The sequence below is a fragment of the Oratosquilla oratoria genome, chromosome 21 (genome assembly GCF_046742065.1).
Source record: "Oratosquilla oratoria isolate Oo_2021 chromosome 21, ASM4674206v1, whole genome shotgun sequence".
NCBI lineage: Eukaryota > Metazoa > Arthropoda > Malacostraca > Stomatopoda > Squillidae > Oratosquilla > Oratosquilla oratoria.
Window position 1 is genome coordinate 59,454,502 of NC_134797.1, and position 22,071 is coordinate 59,476,572.

At 42.7% G+C, this 22,071-nt stretch overlaps 1 protein-coding gene across 1 annotated transcript in view; it reads right to left on the reverse strand.

The window, feature by feature from the left end:
• Positions 1-908: 908 nt before the first annotated feature.
• Positions 909-22,071, reverse strand: part of thoc5 (THO complex subunit 5) — a 53,291-nt gene continuing 32,128 nt past the window's right edge. The window contains exons 11-15 of the mRNA XM_076205025.1: positions 21,567-21,742; positions 19,848-20,035; positions 5,625-5,740; positions 4,181-4,377; positions 909-1,157 (exon numbers count right to left, since the gene is read on the reverse strand). Coding sequence (XP_076061140.1) covers positions 1,094-1,157; positions 4,181-4,377; positions 5,625-5,740; positions 19,848-20,035; positions 21,567-21,742 — 741 coding nt within the window. The 3' untranslated portion in view covers positions 909-1,093. The remainder of the gene's footprint in view (positions 1,158-4,180; positions 4,378-5,624; positions 5,741-19,847; positions 20,036-21,566; positions 21,743-22,071) is intronic.

Below are 22,071 nucleotides of genomic sequence, written 5' to 3' on the forward strand. Positions count from 1 at the left end.
TGTCTGGACAAAAATGCATACACATCACAAAGCAAGCATTCCAAGACAGGTTGCCAAGTTTTGCACTCCACTGGATTCCCTCAAACATCAGCCCAGCCAAGAAATTCAAGGACCATACTAGCCATAATTTACTCAGACCACCTCCCAACAAAAATGTACCAACACAGAATAGGCTTAATGATAGAATAAAATTGCTTCAAATGCAGTCACCATACAATCTGTTGATTCGACATTCTCTTATAGGTGACCCACACCTCCCAAATAACTGGTAGTCTCTCAAAGATAGTGTCAGGCATTGTAGGATGTGTTCAATGTCTTCTGTTTGATGGTTGCCTCTAGGGTAGTTTGATTCTGTGGCCTGCCCAATTCTGTGCTAGTAATATCTTAGAAGATTATTAAGAGTACCATGGACAGCAAAGAAAACAAATGAAGAAGTATTGAGAGAAATGGAGACAGATAGGGAATTGATGACAACAATAAGGAAAAGACAGTTGCGATTCTTAGGACATATAATGTGGAGGGAAGGGTTGGAAGAGGTGGTGATGACGGGAATGGTGGAGGGAAGGAGAGCAAGAGGAAAGCAGAGGGAGAAGTATATGGACGGGCTGATGAGGGCGACGGGAAAACAACTCAAACCAGCACAGATGTTACAAGTAACTAGGGACCGTGAACGGTGGCACTCCATGGTTGCCGAAGTCCAAGAGGATATGGCACAATGGTAAGGTAAGGTATCCAGCAGCAGCACTGTAAGCAAGAAGTTACAGGCAGTGTATGCAACTTATGACTAAGCAGCATGTAGAGCATGCACCTTAACACCAACTTAACACACTTGACGCTTCACATTGCCCGTGTGTAATACTTACACCTACACAAAATGGAGAACCAAGGATGTATATAAAAAAAAGACAAAATTTTAAGATTTTTATTTACTTCCGAATACCAATATTGTAAACATCTTAAATTTAACATGTCTTGACAAACACTGTATGTGCTAGGTATATCATACCATACTGCATCAAACTTCATGGGCCACACAGATAATATGAAGGGTACTTTTATGTATGTTTGAAGTTGATATTTTCCTCTTAGGTGTCTATCGCTGTGTGAACACCCCAAGCTTTGGAAGGTACTTGAAAGGGTATGCTCGATCAGGACCCCTAGAAGAGAAGAAGGAAAATATAAGAATATCAATTAACCAAGGTGCAGTATATTATCATATTGAAAAATGTGTATAAATAACTCTTAAAAATTGGCTGTTTCCATGTATGTATAGGAACAACCTTGTGCTTACCATATATCTAACAATAAGAAGCCACCCCCCCCCCAAAAAAAAAAAAAAAAAAAAAAACATGAGAATAAAAATAATTGCTACAACTAAACAGACATTACAAACCTAAAAAACAAGATGAAGGAAAACTGGGGAAAACAAATAATATACAAATGTGGCTAACTATACGCATACCAAGTGCTTCTTCCCCCTTACAAGGGAGATAGCCAAAGTCAAAAGGCATAAATCCTCTCCCACCAATTTCATCCCCACATACTCCACTCCCATTCACCACCCCTCCTTCCCTCTTTTCTTAGCTCCATCAAAAACTCAAATTTGAACCCCATTCCCTACCCATGAAGCAGTTGGATTAACCCATGGAAAAATACCATCACCAAAACAGCAAAGCATTACCAAACACTTCTTGAGATGAAGTTTCATACTTACATCTTCAGAAAATAAGAAAATAACTAAGATATACAAAACATCAATATACAAAGAAGCCATATCCCCCTTTCTCTTACACAAATGTACATACATATATCAAAGGCTTTTTCCCCCCCTAACACAGGAGGTAGCCAAAAGACAAAGGCATAGAAACCACTCCCACCCATTCCATCCCCTACATACTTCACTCCCCTCTACCCTCTTCCCTCCCTCTTATCTTGGCACCTCCTGGATGACGGGTCATCCAGGCATCTTGTCCACTGCCCTGGGTCAGAAGCAGTGTCACAAGACACAGCACATCCACAGCAAGGCTGCTTCATTAATTCAGTGACCACCCCCTCTCCATCCCCTCATGCAGAAAAGGAGAAGACGGGGAGAATCCCTTCGGGCTGCATCAATTTATTTCTCATACATACTTCCTCATCCCCCATCACCCACCCCATTCTCCTACACAAATGTAGAGGGAGCAATAAAGAAATGTAAAAAATATCACACCAAAAATCCTGACAAGATATTGAATATCCATCTAAAACAACTTAGGCCTTGACTGATACATTCAACAACTCCTGGTTGTGCAACAATATTAAATCTAGAAAAAACACATACAATACCCATACAATTACAATACCCAACAAACCACTAGAAAACTCCACATCCTACAAACCTATCTCATTATTAACCTCCAAATCCAAGTAAATGGAAAGATTTATCGCAACAAAACAAAAAAGGTGCACCTACATATTACTTGGGAACCATGGGTCCCCAGCAAGAGACACCTGGGGCAATTATTTTATATAATATATAGGTAGTTCTTAATTTATGTGATAGGGATCAAGAAGTATTGTAAAAATAATAAATTGCATCAATCAATTTATTTCCCACCTGAAAGGTACCATACATATACATACATACATATACCAAGGCTTTTTCCCCTTTACAAGGGGGGTAGCCAAAAAGGAAAAGGCATAAAATCATTCCCACCCATTCCATCCCTAAATACACTCCACATCCCTCCACCCTCCCTCTTATCTTAGCACCTCCTGGATGACGGGTCATCCCTGCACCTTGTCCACTGCCCTGGGTCAGAAGCAGTGTCGCAAGACACAGCACATCCACAGCAAGGCCGCTTCATTAAATCAGCAACCCCCTCTCCGTCCCCCCATTGCATAAAAGGAGAAGACGGGGAGAAATCCCTTCGGGCTGCGTCAAATTTTGCTCACACATACTACCTCACCCTCCATCCCCCTGCCCATTCCACCTCATGCATCACATCATCATCCATATACAACCATTCTCCATTCACCACTGTCTTCTGTCCTCTCCCATCCTTCCTCAACAGACATTCTCCTCTTCCCCAAAGCCCCCTTCACCCCATCCATCCACCTCACCCTAGGACGTCCACCTCAAGTTCACTCCCTCCACATCTGCCTTCCATACCTCTTTTACTAGTCTTTCTTCACTCATTCTCTCCATGTGTCCAAACCATCCTAAAACTCTTTCATCAACCCAATCTCCCAACTCCCTTTCCACCCCTGTTCTCCTCCTCACCTCCTCATTTCTCACTCTATCTAGCCTAGTAACCCCCATCATACTTCTCAGACACCTCATCTGAAACACATTCAAACTCCTTCTCTCTTCCTCTCTTATGTTCCATGTTTCTGCCCCATACAGTGCTGTTGGCACAATCACTCCTTCATACAGTCTCCTCTTAGCATCCATTCCTCCTATCCTGTATATCAGCATAACCTCCCACAGTGCCTTTATGTCTACCCTATCGTAAGCCTTTTCCAGATCCATAAAAGCCCAAAAAACATTCTTCCCCTTTCCTATAGCTTTCTCACATATCTGTCTTACCACAAAGATCTGATCTACACAACCTCTACCCGTCATGTTAAACCAAATTTGCATAAAATAAGTTCACTTACAAATTTGCATAAGATAAGTTCACTTACTACCACTCACTACTTCCAAAAACACTTGAGTCATATTTTGGACCCCTTACTACTTTCCTCACTGTGTGTGTGCAAACTGCCTTTGTTTTTGGCTACCTCCTGTGTAAGGGGGAAAAAAGCCTTTGGTATTTGTATTTACCTAGTTATATTTATGTAGTTGTATTTTACAGGAAGGGGAGCTATGCTCATGGTGACCCGGTTTTTGTATCTCGAAAGATGAAGTCTGTTCTTAAATTCTTGTATTGTGTTTGCACACACTATTTTTTCATCCAATTTGTTCCATATATCTATCATTCTGTGTGGGAAACTGTTCTTTTTCAGGTATCTTCAGTAGTTATCATTTTTGAGTATGTATGTGTGTGTGTGCAAAACCTTGTCTTATACACACTCTTTCACTACTTATACAATCAAGCCACTGTTTTGGATCTCTCTCGCAACATGTCCACAGTTTTACAGTTACCTGAAGCTTCATGAATAAAACTTGAAATTAATGGCATAAACTTAAATAACATACCTGGCAGGCCTAAAGAATATTTTTTCTTTGTGAAATTCTGCATCAGGTCCATTAGCATCCATGTGTGCACTGGTGGCTTCTGTATACAGGTCAAGACACATTGCAATTCGATACAGCTGGAGAGGCAAGAGCTCCAAGCGGTCATTGTGTGAGGACACCAGTTCATTCCAGTAGATATTCACTTCTGCTTCCATTTGCTGCATTAGTATGAACAGGAAAAAAAAAAGGAAAATTGAATCAATTAATTTGCCTTTCTTTTAACAAACCCACTTCTCCAATGGACAAGGTCACTAATACACCAATAACTACTGGATTATCTAACATACATAACTACAAAACATGGAAGTGGGATTGATTTAGTTGTCTTTCATACACTGGAAAACCAACAAGAGAACATCCACTTCAAGTATCCTTAAGGTACATCTCTTATTCTTCCTCTTCTACCATCCCTCTTGTTTATCTTGCCCTTAACAAAAGTAGTGTAGCAGACATCAGGGATGACCCTTCACCCATGAGTTCCTGAGATTAAAGAGGCCTTAAATAGGTTTTAATTTGTATGAGGTGTGAGTGTGTATTGATTCAGCCACACCACTTGATGATGATGATATGGTTTAATGTCACAAACTCCCCCCTATCGGAAGGCTAGGATGATGCCCCTCACAGAGGACTTTGTAGCTTTTAGGGAAGCTCGCTGGCTGAGCAGGTTAGGGTGTAGTTACTTGCGGCAAAGGTTGAGGGGATGGTGGTTCGAATCCTGCCATTGGCAAAGTTGAACTTAGGCATGGTTCATTAAATTCCATGCTACAAAGTCCTCTGCCACACCACTTACAAGAGGGAAAAGGGTTTTGGTGTATTTACCTAATTATATTTACCCCAAACTGGCATATTGACTCTATGGTAATATATACAACTTACTTTATAGTAACATGCAGCCTGTGTTTTATGGAATGTTTTGTGGTGCCTGTACAGACTGGAGCTATATGTCATTTGTCTAAGTTTTGAGTCAAAATCTACTCATAGAGAAATGATGCTACATCTATTCTACAGCTGTTCCTCCTTTATGCAGTTCCCTTACAATCATCCTTTACCACTTCTATGACAGTGGGAGGAGGTACAAAAATTATTGTGATAGGATAAGATATAGGAAAACATGAGGTACAAAAAGCATTCAAGGTGACGAAGACCCTTCGGAATCTTTTCTGTACTGTGTCAGCGTCAGACTGTTAAAATGGCATTGGCTAAACGTAATAGGGGAGGGGAGCAATTGCTAAATGTCAACTCTCTTATGTGTGACACAGTGTAAGAAATACCTGATAAGAGTAGAAAAGGTTGATAGATTTTCAAAAGGGGCAATTTTGCTGCCCTTCTTCTAGGAGTCCCTTGTATGCTGAGAACTGATAAAGAACATAATAAAAATACTTTAAATGAAATTAAACTACATTACCCGAATATGTGGATCAGTGGCTGAATCATGCTGTCCGTCCCAGAAAAGCCGCAGTGAAAATACAGGAGCAACAACAGGGTGGTTGGGGGAAACGGCAGCAAAAGCCTCAAGTTTAACTGTAAAAAATAAAATATTGGAAGAAATATGAAATACAGAACAAGAGTAATGAAATTGTTACATACATACATATACCAAAGGCTTTTTCCCCCTACATGGGGGGCAGCCACAAAGAAAAAGACATAGAAACCACTCCCACCTGTTCCATTTCCTATATATTCCACTCCCCTCCACCCTCCTCCCTCCCTCTTATCTTGGCACCTCCTGGATGACAGGTCATCCCTGCATCCTGTCCATTGCCCTGGGTCAGAAGCAGTGTCGCAAGACACAGCGCATCCACACCAAGGCCGCTTCATAAATTCGGCAACCCCTTCTCTCCGTCCCCTCATGCAGAAAAGGATAAGACGGGGAGACATCCCTTCGGGCTGCGTCAATTTTCTTCTCACACACAGCGCATCCACACCAAGGCCACTTCATAAATTCGGCAACCCCCTCTCTCCATCCCCTCATGCAGAAAAGGATAAGACGGGGAGATATCATAGCATCATCTATACACAACCCCTCTCCATTCACCCCTATCTTCTGTCCTCTCCCGTCCTTCCTCTACAGACATTCTTCTCTTTTGTAATGCCCCTTTCACCCAATCCATCCATCTCATCCTAGGATGCCCCCTCATATTCACTCCTTCCACCTCTGCCTTCCATACTTCTTTTACTAATCTTTCTTCACTCATTCTTTCCATGTGTCCAAACCATCCAAATACTCTTTCATCAACCCTATCTCCCAGTTCCCTTTCCACCCCTGTTCTCCTCCTCACATCCTCATTTCTTACTTTATCTAGCCTAGTAACCCCTATCATACTTCTCAGACATTTCATCTCAAACACATTCAAACTCCTTCTCTCTTCCTCTCTCATGTTCCATGTTTCTGCCCCGTACAATGCTGTTGGTACAATCACTCCTTCATATAACCTCCTCTTAGCATCCATTCCCAGATGTCTATTTCTCATTACACTTTTCAATCCACCAAGGCATTTACTCACTTCTCTCAATCTACATTCTACCTCCACCCCCACTCCTCCCTTTCCTGCCACATTCGCACCCAAATATCTAAAAATATCCACTTCCTCTAGTCTTTCACCCTTAATGCTCACTTCCAGCCTGCTGTCACTCTCTCCCCTTGTACATCTCATCACCTTACTTTTACCCACATTTATCTTCAGCTTCCTTCTTTCACACACCTTCTCAAACTCTGATCCTGCTACAAGCGCAGTGTCGTCAGCAAACAACAGCTGGCTCACCTCCCACTTTTCTCCATTTTCTTTAATCATCTCCAACCCCTGACCCACTACCCTTGTATTCACCTCTCGCACTACCCCATCCATGTAAAGATTGAACAGCCAGGGTGACATAATACATCCTTGACGAAGTCCCACCTTTACCTCAAACTATTCACTCTCTCCATTTCTAATCCTAACACAAGCTCTACTACTCTCGTAAAAACTCTTGACTGCTCTTAACAGCTTTCCTCCTATCCCATATATCTGCAGTACCTCTCACAGTGCCTTCCTATCTACCCTGTCATAAGCCTTTTCCAGATCCATAAAAGCCCAAAAAACATCCTTACCTTTTCCTATAGCTTTCTCACATATTTGTCTTACCACAAAGATCTGATCTACACAATCCCTACCTGTCCTAAACCCGCACTGTTACTCACCAATTACTCCCTCTGTTCCTCTCCTAATCCTCTCAATCAAGACCCTCCCATACACCTTCCCAATTACACTCAACAAGCTGATCCCTCTGAAACTACTATACTCACACTTGTCCCCCTTTCCCTTGTAAAGCGGAACTATACAGGCACTCCACCGGTCCTCCGGCACTCTACCCTCTCTCAAACAATCATTAAACAACCTCACCAGCCAGTCCACCATAACTATACCTCCTTTCTTCAGACATTCTGCATGGCATCCATCCAGACCAGGTGCCTTACCTGCTCTCATCATCTTAACAGCTGCTTTCACTTCATCCTTCCCTATTTCTCCTCCATTTTCCTCACTCATCACACTCATTTTCTTAGCGCTTCCCACTGCAACTACCTTTCCCTCCCTATCCTCCTTCACATTTAGTAACTCCCTAAAATACTCTGCCCACCTTCCTCTCACTGCCTTCTCTTCCATTATCATCTCTCCATATGCACCTTTTACCTTTTCCTCTCTACTTGATTCGCCTCCTTTTTCTTTTTTAATTTCCTTCCAAAACATCTTTTTATTGCTTTCAAAATTTTCTGTCATACTCTTACCCCATTTCACATCTGCTCTCCTCTTTGCTTCCTTTATCTTATGCTTAACTTCCTTTCTCTATACTTTGTACCTCTCATACAATTCCCTCGTCCTAATTTGCAGCCAATCTATGAATGCCTGCTTCTTTTCTTCTACACATTTCTTTGCTTCCTCATCCCACCACTCACTAACCTTCCTTCTTTTTCCTCCCCCCCTCCTTGTTCCACACACCATCTTTGTACATCTTATGACCTCCACCTTGAACCATCCCCATCCCTCCTCCACTCCTAGTTCTACTCTATCCTTTACTCCCTCCCACTCCTCTTTCAGTTTCTTCTTAAACTCACTCTCCTTTTTTTCCTCATTTAAGCAGTTCACTCTAAATACCTCCCTACCTTCTGTCCTTTTCCTCTTTCTCCACCTATTCTCCACTTTCATTTTACCTTCCACCAGGAAATGATCTGATATTCCCCGCTCTCTCCCCTTAGAACATGTACATCCTTAAGGGGGTTAACTCTCATTTCGGTGATTCGCTCGATCAGATTATGCATTTCTGGTCCTCCCAACCTTATTCTTTTGTGTAAGACAATGGAAATTTAACACAATGTGCAGGGACATGGGATGCATCTGTGACAGAAATTTCATTGAAATCCATTAAAAAAAATTTACACAACAGACGATTTACTTGCAATTTTGAGTTATTTTTTAAATAAAGTTTATTTTTCCAAAAGTCTGAGGAGAATAATGATTTCCTTTGGTGTACAGTTAGTAGACATCCAGATGTACCTAAACTACAGCAAATTATATAAAAAAATCAAAAAACCATAAAATCACAACTTTAAAAAATTGTCAAAAATATATAACAAGTAGGTTAAGAATGAATTTACTAGTTTTGTTAGATATAAGTATCATGATCATTTTCCAACAAGAATGATCAAAATTGCTTATTTACACACGAAGTTATAGTTACTTTTGTGCAAAAAAACTAGTTTTGAGAAAATAGCATTTTTATGTTTATATATTCACTACTCCATAATAGTGCCTCCAAAGAGTATCAAATGCACATATCTACTTACATAATCCTTTGACCATTTCTGGGAAGTAAGCAGCAGATGTTCATTACATTTCTTTTCTACCCATGCCAGCTGAGAATCGTGACAATCCTAACCTTCCATATCCTTCACATAATGAATGGTACACATGCATTACAATCCCTTTGCTAAGGTGAGTATTCTTGCACTTCTCAGGTTCAGAATAGAGCAAAATACTTCAGCAACTATCACATCTGACATATTTAGTTATGGAGTAGTGAATTTATAAACAAGAAATGTATAAAACAGGATAGCACGTGGAGAAATGACGCACGCATACGCTGAACCCTTTTTCGATCGCACTGTGTGTGGTGACTGCTGCCTAACCTATCGTACAACAATATCAGAGTATTAAAAAAAAAAAAAAAAAAAAAAAAAATTTACAAGGAAAACAAACCATAGCAAAGAAAGGGGCGTGGCTGATGGGCGGACCTTTAAATCTCTGGCCCTTTAAACCCGCCATTACCTGAGAAGGGTGGCATTATACGTCTGGAAACCAGTCCTGCAGACACCACACCAGTCCACACACGAAGTTTGACAAAATCGAATATTTTTCACCGAAATGAGAGGCAACCCCCTTAACTCTTCCTACCATACTCCTGGTCACCACTATATAGTCCATTAATGCTCTATCTGCCACCCTTCCATCCACCACTCTCTCCCATGTGTACTTATGCTTGACTTCTTAAATACTGTATTAGCTATCATCAACTCTCTTTCAAGACATATCTCCACCATCATTTCTCCACTACGATTTTTACTGGGAACTCCATACTTCCCAATCACTCCGTCTATAGGCTCATTTCCTACCCTAGCATTCCTCCCTAATCCCTCTATACACTCATTTATATCTACCCAAAAAGCCTCCCTTTCCTCTACGCTCTTCTCACTACCAGGTCCATACACACTTACAAAAACCCACATCTCCCTTCCCAGCTTCACCTTCATCTACATCAACCTTGATGAAACCTCCTTCCACTCCACTACCCGCTTACTTATACCAAAGTTTTTTTCCATTATAAGGGAGATAGCCAAAAGACAAAGGCATAGAAACCACTCCAACCCATTCCATTCCTATCACACTCCACTTCCCTCCACCCTCTTATCTTGACACCTACTGGATGACGGGTCATCCCTGCATCTCACCCAATGCCCTGGGTCAGAAGCAGTGTCACAAGACACAGCACATCCACAGCAAGGCCACTTCATTAAAACAGTGACCCCCTCTCTGTCCCCTCATGCAGAAAAGGAGACGATGGGGAGAAATCCCTTTGGGCTGCGTCAAATTATTTCTCACACATACTCCCTCACCCTCCATCCCCTACCCATTCCACCTCATGCATCACAGCATCACCCATATACAACCATTCTCCATTCAGCCCTATCTTCTGTCCTCTCCTGTCCTTCCTCAACAGACATTCCCCTCTTTCCCAAAGCCCCTTTTACCCCATCCATCCATCTCATCCTAGGTCAACCTCTCATGTTCACTCCTTCCACCTCTGCCTTCCACACCTCTTTTACTAGTCTTTCTTCAATCATTCTTTACATGTGTCCAAACCATCCTAATACTCTTTTGTCAACCCTATCTCCCAACTCCCTTTCCACCCCTGTTCTCTTCCTCACCTCATTTCTCACTCTATCCAGCCTAGTAACCCCCATCATACTTCTCAGGCACCTTATCTCAAACATATTCAAACTCCTCCTCTCTTATGTTCCATGTTTCTTCGCTGTACAGTGCTGTCAGCACAATCACTCCTTCATACAGTCTCCTCTTAGCATCCATTTCCAAATGTCTATTTCTCATTATACTTTTCAATCCACTAAGGCATTTACTTGCTTCTCTCAGTCTACATTCTACATCCACCTCCACTCCTCCCTTTCCTGCCACATTCACACCCAAGTACCTAAAATTATCCATTTCCTCCAGTCTCTCTCCCTTAATATTCACTTCCAGTCTGCTGCCACTTTCTCCCCTTGTACATCTTATCACCTTACTTTTACCCACATTTATCTTCAACTTCCTTCTTTCGCACACCTTCCCAAACTGTCACTAACTTCTTCACTCACTCCTCTGATCCTGCTACAAGCGCAGTGTCATCTGCAAACAACAGCTGGCTTATCTCCCACTTTTCTCCATTTTCTTTAACCATCTCCAATCCATGAACCACTACCCTTGCATTTACCTCTCACACCACCCCATCCATGTATAAATTGAGCAACCAGGGCAACATAACACATTCCTGACAAAGTCCTACCTTAACATCAAACCACTCCCTCCCTCCATTTCTAATCCTAACACAAGCTCTACTACTCACGTAAAAACTCTTGAAAGCTCCTAAAAGCTTTCCTCCTATCCCACATATCTGCAATACCTCCCACAGTGCCTTCCTATCTACCGTTATAAGCCTTTTCCAAATCCATAAAAGCCAAAAAAAAACATCCTTACCTTTTCCTATAGCTTTCTCACATATCTGTCTTACCACAAAAATCTGATCTACACAACCCCTGCCTGTCCTAAACTCACACTGTTCCTCACCAATTACTTCCTCTGTTCCTCTCCTAATCCTCTTAATCAAAACCCTCCCATAAGCCTTCCTAATTACAGTCAAAAAACTGATCCCTCTTAAACTACTACACTCACACTTGTCCCCTTTTCATTATAAAGTGGAAGTATACATGCATTCTTCCAGTCCTCCGGCATTCTACCCTCTCAGACAAACATTAAACAACCTCACCAGCCAGTCCACCATCAGTGTACATCCCTGTTTTAGACACTCTGCATGACACCCATCTAACCCAGGTGCCTTACCTGCTCTCATAATTTTAACAACTTCTTTCACCTGATCTTTTTTCATTTCTCCTCCATTTTCCTCATTCATCACCATCATTTTCTTAGCACATTCCACTGCAACTACCTTTCCCTCCCTATCCTCCTCCACATTTAACAACTCCCTAAAATACTCTGCCCATCTTCCTCTTACTGCTGTCTCTTCCATTACCATCTTTCCATCAGCACCTTTTACTTTTCCTTCTTTACTAGACTTGCTTCCTTCTCTCTTAATTTCCTTCCAAAATATTTTTATTACTTTCAAAATTCTTTCAAACTCTTACCCCATTTCACATCTGCTCTCCTTTTTTCCTCCTTTATCTTATGCTTTACTTCTCTTTTCTTTGTACCTCTTGTATGATTATCTCATCCTATTTTGTAACCAATCTGTGAATGCTCGTTTCTTCTTTTCTACAACATTCTTTGCTTCATCATCCCACCACTCACTTAACTTACATACATACATATACCAAGGCTTTTTCCCCCTTACAAGGGAGGTAGCCAAAAAGGAAAAGGCATAAAATCATTCCCACCCATTCCATCCCTGAATACACTCCACCCTCCCTCTTATATTAGCACCTCCTGGATGACGGGTCATCCCTGCACCTTGTCCACTGCCCTGGGTCAGAAGCAGTGTCGCAAGACACAGCACATCCATAGCAAGGCCGCTTCATTAAATCAGCGACCCCCCCCCTATCCGTCCCCCCATGCATTAAAGGTGAAGACGGGGAGAAATCCCTTCGGGCTACGTCAAATTTTGCTCACACATACTACCTCACCCCCCATCCACCCACCCATTCCACCTCATGCATCACATCATCATCCATATACAACCATTCTCCATTCACCCGTCTTCTGTCCTCTCCCGTCCTTCCTCAACAGACATTCCCCTCTTCCCCAAAGCCACCTTCACCCCATCCATCCACCTCATCCTAGGACGTCCCCTCATGTTCACTCCCTCCACATCTGCCTTCCATACCTCTTTTACTAGTCTTTCTTCACTCATTCTTTACATGTGTCCAAACCATCCTAATACTCTTTCATCAACCCTATCTCCTAACTCCCTTTCTACCCCTGTTCTTCTCCTCATTTCTCACTTTATCTAGCCTAGTAACCCCCATCATACTTCTCAGACACCTCATCTCAAACACATTCAAACTCCTTCTCTCTTATGTTCCATGTTTCTGCCCCATACAGTGCTGTTGGCACAATCACTCCTTCATACAGTCTCCTCTTAGCATCCATTCCCAAATGTCTATTCCTCATTACACTTTTTAATCCACCAAGGCATTTACTCGCTTCTCTCAATCTACATTCTACCTCCACCTTCACTCCACTTTTTCCTGCCACATTTGCACCCAAATATCTAAAACTATCCACTTCCTCCAGTCGCTCTCCCTTAATGCTCACTTCCAGTCTACTGCCACTTTCACCCCTTGTCCATCTCATCACCTTACTTTTACCCACATTTATCTTTAGCTTTCTTCTATCACATACTCTCCCAAACTCTGTCACCAACTTCCTCAGTCCCTCCTCCGATCCTGCCACAAGCGCAGTGTCGTCCGCAAACAACAGCTGGCTCACCTCCCACTTTTCTCCATTTTCTTTAACCATCTCCAACCCCTGACCCACTACCCTTGCATTTACCTCTCGCACTACCCCATCCATGTATAAGTTGAACAGCCAGGGCGACATAACACATCCTTGACAAAGTCCCACCTTTACCTTGAACCACTCACTCTCTCCATTTCTAATCCTGACACAAGCTCTACTACTCTCATAAAAACTCTTGACAGCTCCTAGAAGCTTTCCTCCTATTCCATATATCTGCAGTACCTCCCACAGTGCCTTTCAGTCTACCCTATCGAAAACTTTTTCCAGATCCATAAAAAAAACAGAAAACATCCTTCCCCTTTCCTATAGCTTTCTCACATATTTGTCTTACCACAAAGATCTGATCTACACAACCTCTACCTGTCCTAAATCCACACTGTTCCTCACCAATTACTCCCTCTGTTCCTCTCCTAATTCTCTCAATCAAGATCCTCCCATAAGCTTTCCCAACTACACTTAGCTAATCCCTCTGAAACTACTACATTCACACTTGTCCCCTTTTCCCTTGTAAAGTGGAACTATACAGGCATTCCTCCAGTCCTCCGGCACTCTACCCTCTCTCCAGCAAACATTAAATAACCTCACCAGGCAGTCCACCATCACTGTGCCTCCTTTTTTTAGACATTCTGCATGGCATCCATCCAGACCAGGTGCCTTACCTGCTTTCATCATCTTAACAACTGCCTTCACTTCATCCTTCCTTATTTCTCCTCCATTTTCCTCACTCATCACTCTCATTTTCTTAGCATTTCCCACTGCAACTATCTTTCCCTCCCTATCCTCCTTCACATTTAGCAACTCCCTAAAATATTCTGCCCATCTTCCCCTTACTGCCTTCTCTTCCATTATCATCTCTCCATCTGCACCTTTTAACTTTTCTTCTCTACTTGATTTGCCTCCTCTTCCTCTCTTAATTTCTTTCCAAAACATCTTTTTATTACTTTCAAAATTTTCTGTCATACTCTTACCCCACTTCACATCTGCTCTCCTCTTTGCCTCCTATACCTTTCGCTTTACTTCTCTTTTCTTTGTACCTCTCATATGACTCCCTCGTCCTATTTTGTAACCAATCTGTGAAAGCTCGCTTCTTCTCTTCTAAAATCTTCTTTGTTTCCTCATCCCACCATTCCCTACCCTTCCTTCTATTTCCTCCTGTCCTTCTTGTTCCACACACCATCCTTGCACACTTTGTGACTCCCTCCTTGAACCATCCCTATTCCTCCTCCACACCTAGCTCTACTCTATCCTTCACTCCCTCCCACTCCTCCTTCAGCTTCTTCTTGTACTCCTTCTCCTTTTCCTCTTCATTTAAAGAGTTCACTCTAAGCACCTCCCTACCTTTTGTCTCATTCCTCTTTCTCCATCTATCCTCCACTCTCAACTTACCTTCTACCAAAAAATGATCTGATATTCCCCCACCCTCTTCCCTTAGCACATGTACATCCTTAACTCTTCCTATCATAGTCCTATTTACCACTACATAATCCATCAACGCTCTATCTACCACCCTTCCATCCACCACCCTCTCCCATGTGTACTTATTCTTGAGTTTCTTCCGAAACACTGTATTTGCTATCATCAACTCTCTTTCTAGACACATTTCCACCATCAACTCTCCACTACGATTCTTTCCTGGAACTCCACATTTCCCAACCACTCCATCAATTGGACCATTTCCTACCCTACCATTAAGGTCTCCCAGTACTATTACATTGACATTTCTCCCTAAATCCTCTATGCACTCTTTTAAATCTATCCAAAAGGCCTCCCTTTCTTCTACACTCTTCTCACTGTCAGGCCCATATGCACTTACAAAGACCCACATCTCCTTTCCCAGTTTCACCTTCATCCACATTATCCTTGAGGAAACCTCCTTCCACTCCACTACACGTTTACCTATCTCTTCACTTACTAGAATAGCCACCCCTTCCCTCCCTCGCCCTCTCTTCACTCCTGATAACCTCCCACTTACACTCCCTAACTTACACTCACCCTTCCCTTTCAACTTAGTTTCACTCAAAACCAACACATCCATCTTTCTTCTCACAAACATACTACCTATCTCTTCCCTCTTACTATCATCTGTACCACATCCACGCACATTAAAAGATCGGAAAAAGGTCGGAAAACTCCCAGACCCTCTTATGCCTTTACTTTTTCGTTTAGGAATGTCCCCTGTGGGGCTACAAGGAGAAGGATGCCTAGTCCCACTCCCCGTCCCTTTCTTATTGCCTCTTACGATCCAAGTGGAAATACTTGGTGGCAGTATTCTTTTCCCCCACCACAGGGAATTCCCCCACAGCAGAAAATGAATACTCAGAGAAATGGTACAGGACAGCAGCAAGGGGTTGGGGGACAGCATAACGGAGGGACAGTCGTAGTATAAAAGTGCCATCATTTCTCTATGAAGAGTTTTCCTCTATCATAGACAAAATGATGTGTGGCTCTGGTCCGTAGGGGCACCCCATATAGACCCTCAAGTATCAACTGCATGCTACTTTGCCACAATAACAAGCAGCCAATACCCCAGACGGGGTAACTTACACACTGGAAAAACAAGTGCAGGGTGATCTAATAGAGTATTCAGCTAGGTCAAGGGCTACAACAGGAGTGATACAAGCAAGGTCATCATATTAAGACAGCAGGGCATAATTCATGGATTTAACCACTTCAGTACAGGTCCAATTCTCTTGCACAGCATCAGCTGTCATATGAACGATGCATCACACTAATATTATAAAATATAAAGTCATCACTGTACTACTCTATCTTTTACTCTGAGTAATAATAATCACAGAATACGTGAACAAAACAGTTCACAGAATCCAGGGGTAACTCATATACATACATATATCAAAGGCTCCTTTCCCCCTTATAAGGGAGGCAGTCAAAAAACAAAGGCATAAAAACCACTCCCACCCATTCATCCCCATCATATTCAACTTCCCTCCACCCTCTTTCCTCCCTGGCCAGACTGCGATGCGGACACCACCCAGCCCTTCCAAGCTACCAGAAGAGACTGGATGAATGCATTGTGGACAAATGCCCAGGATGTAACACTTCACTCCATACTATTCAACATGTCATGGAAGACTGCATTATACACAATCATGCACACAAACAACACTCCATAAAGGATTTGTAAGTAAACCCCGTTTTGGCCACGGCATTCCTTGGGAAAACGGGACTGCTCGGACAGTCTAGGGAACAACAAAAACTATAAAAAATATATATATAATCAAGACGCCAACGCTAGCATCCTCATATATCCACTTGCGCCTCATAACGCCTACATAGGTGCCATCGTACCGAAGTGGTTAAATTGGACAAATTTAGGTTTAAGAAGGAAATGGGCAAAAGCAGATTTCCCAACAGAGTGGTTAACAAATGAAATAGATTTAGTAACCATGTACCGAGTACTGAAAGAACTTGTTGGTTTTAAAGATTAGATAACTTTATCGATAGGGATGATAGGTGGTAATGGACCTTGCAGTCTTCCCCATTCTTATGTTCAGTCATTTTCTTATCACTTCCCTGAACCACCACAATCAATCCCTCCCTACCCTCCTCTGCGTTCAATAACTTGAAATACTGTCACTCTCTCTCTCATAACCTCATTAACACATATCCACGTGCTCTATCTGTCTTATCATGTCAACATTCTTTTTCTTTTTTCCAAAACATCTCTTAAAAAAAATAAATACATACATATACCAAAGGCCTTTTCCCCCTACACGGGAGGGTAGCCAAAAAGAAAAATGCATAGAAACCTCTCCCACCCATTCCATTTCCTATATATTCCACTCCCCTCCACCCTCCCTCTTATCTTGGCACCTCCTGGATTACGGGCCATCCCTGCATCCTGTCCACTGCCCAAATAAACCAATAAAAAATAATAATAAAAAAATAATAAAAATTCAGACAATATCTGCCCTGCCATAAAATAGTACATGGAATAACATGGAAGAAAAAAAGATATTTAAGTAACATGAGTGAATTTACAGTTAAGTCTGACCAATAAAAGCAGACAGGACTCCATCAGCATAGTTCTTATCCTGTATATTAAAAATAAGTGAACACATACACTTTTCAGTTGGTTTTTCTCATTTTATGCAATGGTGGTGTAACTGGAAGCATACTGGTCTTGTATTTACCTAGCTGTATCTTATGGGAAGGGGAGCTACGCTCATGGTGTCCTGCCTTTGTATCTCGCAGTGTCTAGTTTGCTCTTAAATTTGTGTATGGTTTTTGCACACATTATTGTTTCATCCAGTTTGTTCCAAGTGTCCACCACTGTGTGGAAAACTATTTTTCTTTAAATCTCTTCTATAACTATCCTTTTTGAGTTTCTTTCCATGTCCTCTTGTGTTTCTCTTACCCCAATATAGTAAGTCCTCTCTATCAAGTATTTCTGTGCCTTTCATGATTCTATAGATGGTTAGTAGGTCACCTCTCTCTCTTCTTTGTTCTGAAGTCGGTAACTTCAATTTAGCCAGTCTCTCTTCATATGACAAGTCTGAAAGTGCTGGGGCCATTTTCGTGGTTGCTCTCTGGATTCTTTCAACTTTCTTTATATTCTCTTTGGTACTGAGTGACCACAATGTCACTCAGTTGTGAATTCCAATCCCACACTCCTCCGATTCCCAATAGTGATTGTTACTTGCCCCAGCAGTCCAAATGTATAGGGCAATGGTAATGGCTTTGGCCACGGCTTCCCACCTCCTAGCGTTGGCTCCTCACCTTCCCTCATCTTGCATTTATTTATTTATTCATTCTATTTATTCTATTTTATTTTAATTTTATTTATTTTAATACTTGGGTGTGAATGTGACAGGAGGGGGAGGAGTGGAGGTGAAGGTGGAGTGTGGATTAAGAGAGGTGGGTGGGTGCCTTGGTGGATTGAAAAGTGTAATGAGAAATAGACATTTGGGAATGGATGCTAGGAGAAGATTGTATGAAGGAGTGATTGTGCCAACAGCACTGTGTGGGGCTGAAGCAAGGAACATAAGAGAGGAAGAGAGAAGGAGTTTGAATGTGTTGAGATGAGGTGTCTGAGAAGTGTGATAGGGGTTGCTGGGCTGGATGGAGTGGGAAGTGAGGAGGTGAGGAGGAGGATGGGGGTGGTAAGGGAGTTGGGAGATAGGGTAGATGAAAGAGTGTTGGGATGGTTTGGACACATGGAGGAGGTGGGTGGGGAAAGACTGGTAAGGGAGGTGTGGAGGGCGGATGTGGAGGGGGTGAACATGGGGGCGCGACCTAGAATGAGATGGATGGATAGGGTGAGGTGGGGCTTTGGGGAGGAGGGGAGTGTCTGTTGAGGAAGGATGGGAGAGGACAGAGGACAGGGTTGAATGGAGGATGGTTGTATATGGATGATGTTGAGATGCATGAGGTGGAATGGGTGGGGGGATGGGGGTGAGGTAGTATGTGTGAGAAAATGTGACACAGCCTGAAGGGATTTCTCACTGTCTTCTCCTTTTCTGCTTGAGGGGACAGAGAGGGGGGTCGCCAATTTAATGAAGCGGCCTTACTGTGGATGTGCTGTGTCTTGCGACACTGCCTCTGACCCAGGGCAGTGGACAAGATGCAGTGATGACCCGTCATCCAGAAGGTGCCAAGATAAGAGGGAGGGTGGAGGGGAGTGGAGTGTATTGGAGATGGAGTGGGTGGGAATGATTTTTATGCCTTTGTTTTTTGGCTGCCTCCCTTGTAAGGGAGAAAAAGGCCTTGATATATGTATGTATGTATATAATTTTATTCATTTTATTTTATGACCCAGGGCAGTGGACAAGATGCAGGAATGACCTGTCATCCAGGAGGTGCCAAGGGAGGGTAGAGGGTGGAGGGGAGTGGAATGGGTGGGAATGGTTTTTATGCCTTTGTTTTCTGGCTACCTCCATTGTAAGGGGAAAAAAGCCTTTGGTATATGTATGTATTTTATTTTTATCTATTTTTTTATATCCATTCCTCTGGCAGAGCGGGTTAGGGCATTGCTACTTGCAGCTAAGGTTGAAGGGATGGCAGTTCAAATCCTGCTACCGGCACAGCTGAACCAAGGGCATGGTTCATTAAATTTCAAGCACCACAGTCCTCTGTGAGGGGCATCGTCCTAGCCTTCCAATAGGAGGGAGTTCGTGATGTTGAACCATATCATCATAATCATTTCTCCTATATATGCACTGGTGGTGTAATCCAAAGGGTGCTGGTATCACATTCACTTAAGGAGTGGGTTCGAATCCCACAATTCTCTCCAATTCCCAGCAGTAAGTGCAACTTGCCCCAACAGTCCAAGTACATATTTGTCCTGATTAAAGTGAGAGAATACAACAGGAAAAAGGAAGAATAATACATACCATGTTTCCTTTCAAATACTGCTTTGAAGAATAAATGCTGAGGAGTAACTATAAAGGCTTCCCTCAGCATCTGTGTAGATGGTAAAGACTCGTAATCACTCCAGGTAATCTGCTGCCAGGAACGAAGATCTGAGCACACTTTCCCAGGGAAATGCTGCCTTATAAAATCTCCAGGGACTGGAATTGCACTGCAACAAGGGCGAGGGAAATGATTTCAAGACTTTATTACATGCAACACTGTATTCATTCTGTCAGTCATACATGCATATACCAAGGCCTTTTCCTTCTTACAAGGGAGGTAGCCAAAAAGGAAAAGGCATAAAATCATTCCCACCCATTCCATCCCTGAATACACTCCACACCCCTCCATCCTCCCTCTTATCTTAGCACTTGGATGACGGGTCATCCCTGCACCTTGTCCACTGCCCTGGGTCAGAAGCAGTGTCGCAAGACACAGCACATCCACAACAAGGCCACTTCATTAAATCGGCGACCCCCCCCTCTCCGTCCCCCCATGCAGAAAAGGAGAAGACGGGGAGAAATCCCTTCAGGCTGCGTCAAATTTTGCTCACACATACTACCTCACCCCCCATCCCCCCGCCCATTCCACCTCATGCATCACATCATCCATATACAACCATTCTCCATTCACCCCGTCTTCTGTCCTCTCCCGTCCTTCCTCAACAGACATTCCCCTCTTCCCCAAAGCCCCCTTCACCCCATCCATCCACCTCATCCTAGGACGTCCCCCATGTTCACTCCCTCCACATCTGCCTTCCATACCTCTTTTGTTAGTCTTTCTTCACTCATTCTTTCCATGTGTCCAAACCATCCTAATACTCTTTCATCAACCCATTCTCCCAAATCCCTTTCCACCCCTGTTCTCCTCCTCATCTCCTCATTTCTCACTCTATCTTGCCTAGTAACCCCCATCATACTTCTCAGACACCTCATCTCAAACACATTCAAACTCCAGTCACAGTCATACATTTCTCAAATATAAGCTACTTATTATCTGCATCCACAGCTGTGGATGTGCTGTGTCTTGTGACACTGCTTCTGACCCAGGGCAGTGGGCAATATGCAGGGATGACCCATCATCCAGGAGGTGCCAAGATAAGAGGGAGGGAAGAGGGTGGAGGGGAGTGGAGTATGTTAGGGATAGAATGGGTGGGAGTAGTTTTTATGCCTTTGTTTTTTGGCTACCTCCCTTGTAAGGGGGAAAAACCCTTTGCTATATGTACATAAATTTAGATTTGAATGTATATTTAGATTTGAATTCATGTATTGTTCCAGCTTGAGCTATATAACCTTCTAAGAAATTCCAAATATTTATGCTTCTATATGGAAAACTATTTCTTCATATTCTTTAGACATGTGGTCTTTCTCAACTTGTTTCCATGAAATGGGTGGCAGTAGATTTATACCTTTTGACTTTGGCTACCCCCTTGTAATGGGGAAAAACCACTTGGTTTATGTATGTGGGAGGGGGATGAATGGGAATGGAATATGTGAGGATGAAATGGGTGGGACTGGATCTTATGACTTTTTTTTTTTTTTTTTTTTTGCTACTTCCTTTGTAAGGGGGGGAAAAAGCCATTGGTATATGTATATGTATGTATATATGTGTGACAAAGAACCACAAACTATGATGGGGGAAAGGATTACCTGTATTTGGGTGGAAACCTGGAAAAAGAATGGATTAGCTGGCCATCTCACCTAGTGGAATTTGCACCTTCCAGGGCAAGGAGCTGGGTTTGTAGTGCAACCCTGGATTGCAGACGTCTCCTGATGGACTTGATAGTAATGTGCATGTGTTCGGCACTTAGCTGAGAGCAGACTTGCTCTGTCGATGGTGGAGGAACTGCTGTCACACAATGATTGCTTGATCCTTCCTGCAGTGGATTAAATTAAATGCATATACTGAAGTCCTTGAAGTTAAAAATGACCATATTCAGTATAACATTAATTCTATTACCATTATTGTCACTAATATTCCTATTAATATCATTATCATCATTATGGCAAGGAAGGGAGTGGGTATGGAGTGGTTATGTATGAATGATATTCTGACGCAGTCCAGTGGGATTTCTTCTCGTCTTCTCTTTTTCTGCATGAGGGGACAGAGAAGGGGGGTCACCAATTAAATGAAGCAGCCTTGCTGTGGATGTGCTGTGTCTTGCTGCAATGCTTCTGACCCAGGGCAATGGGCGAGATGCAGGGA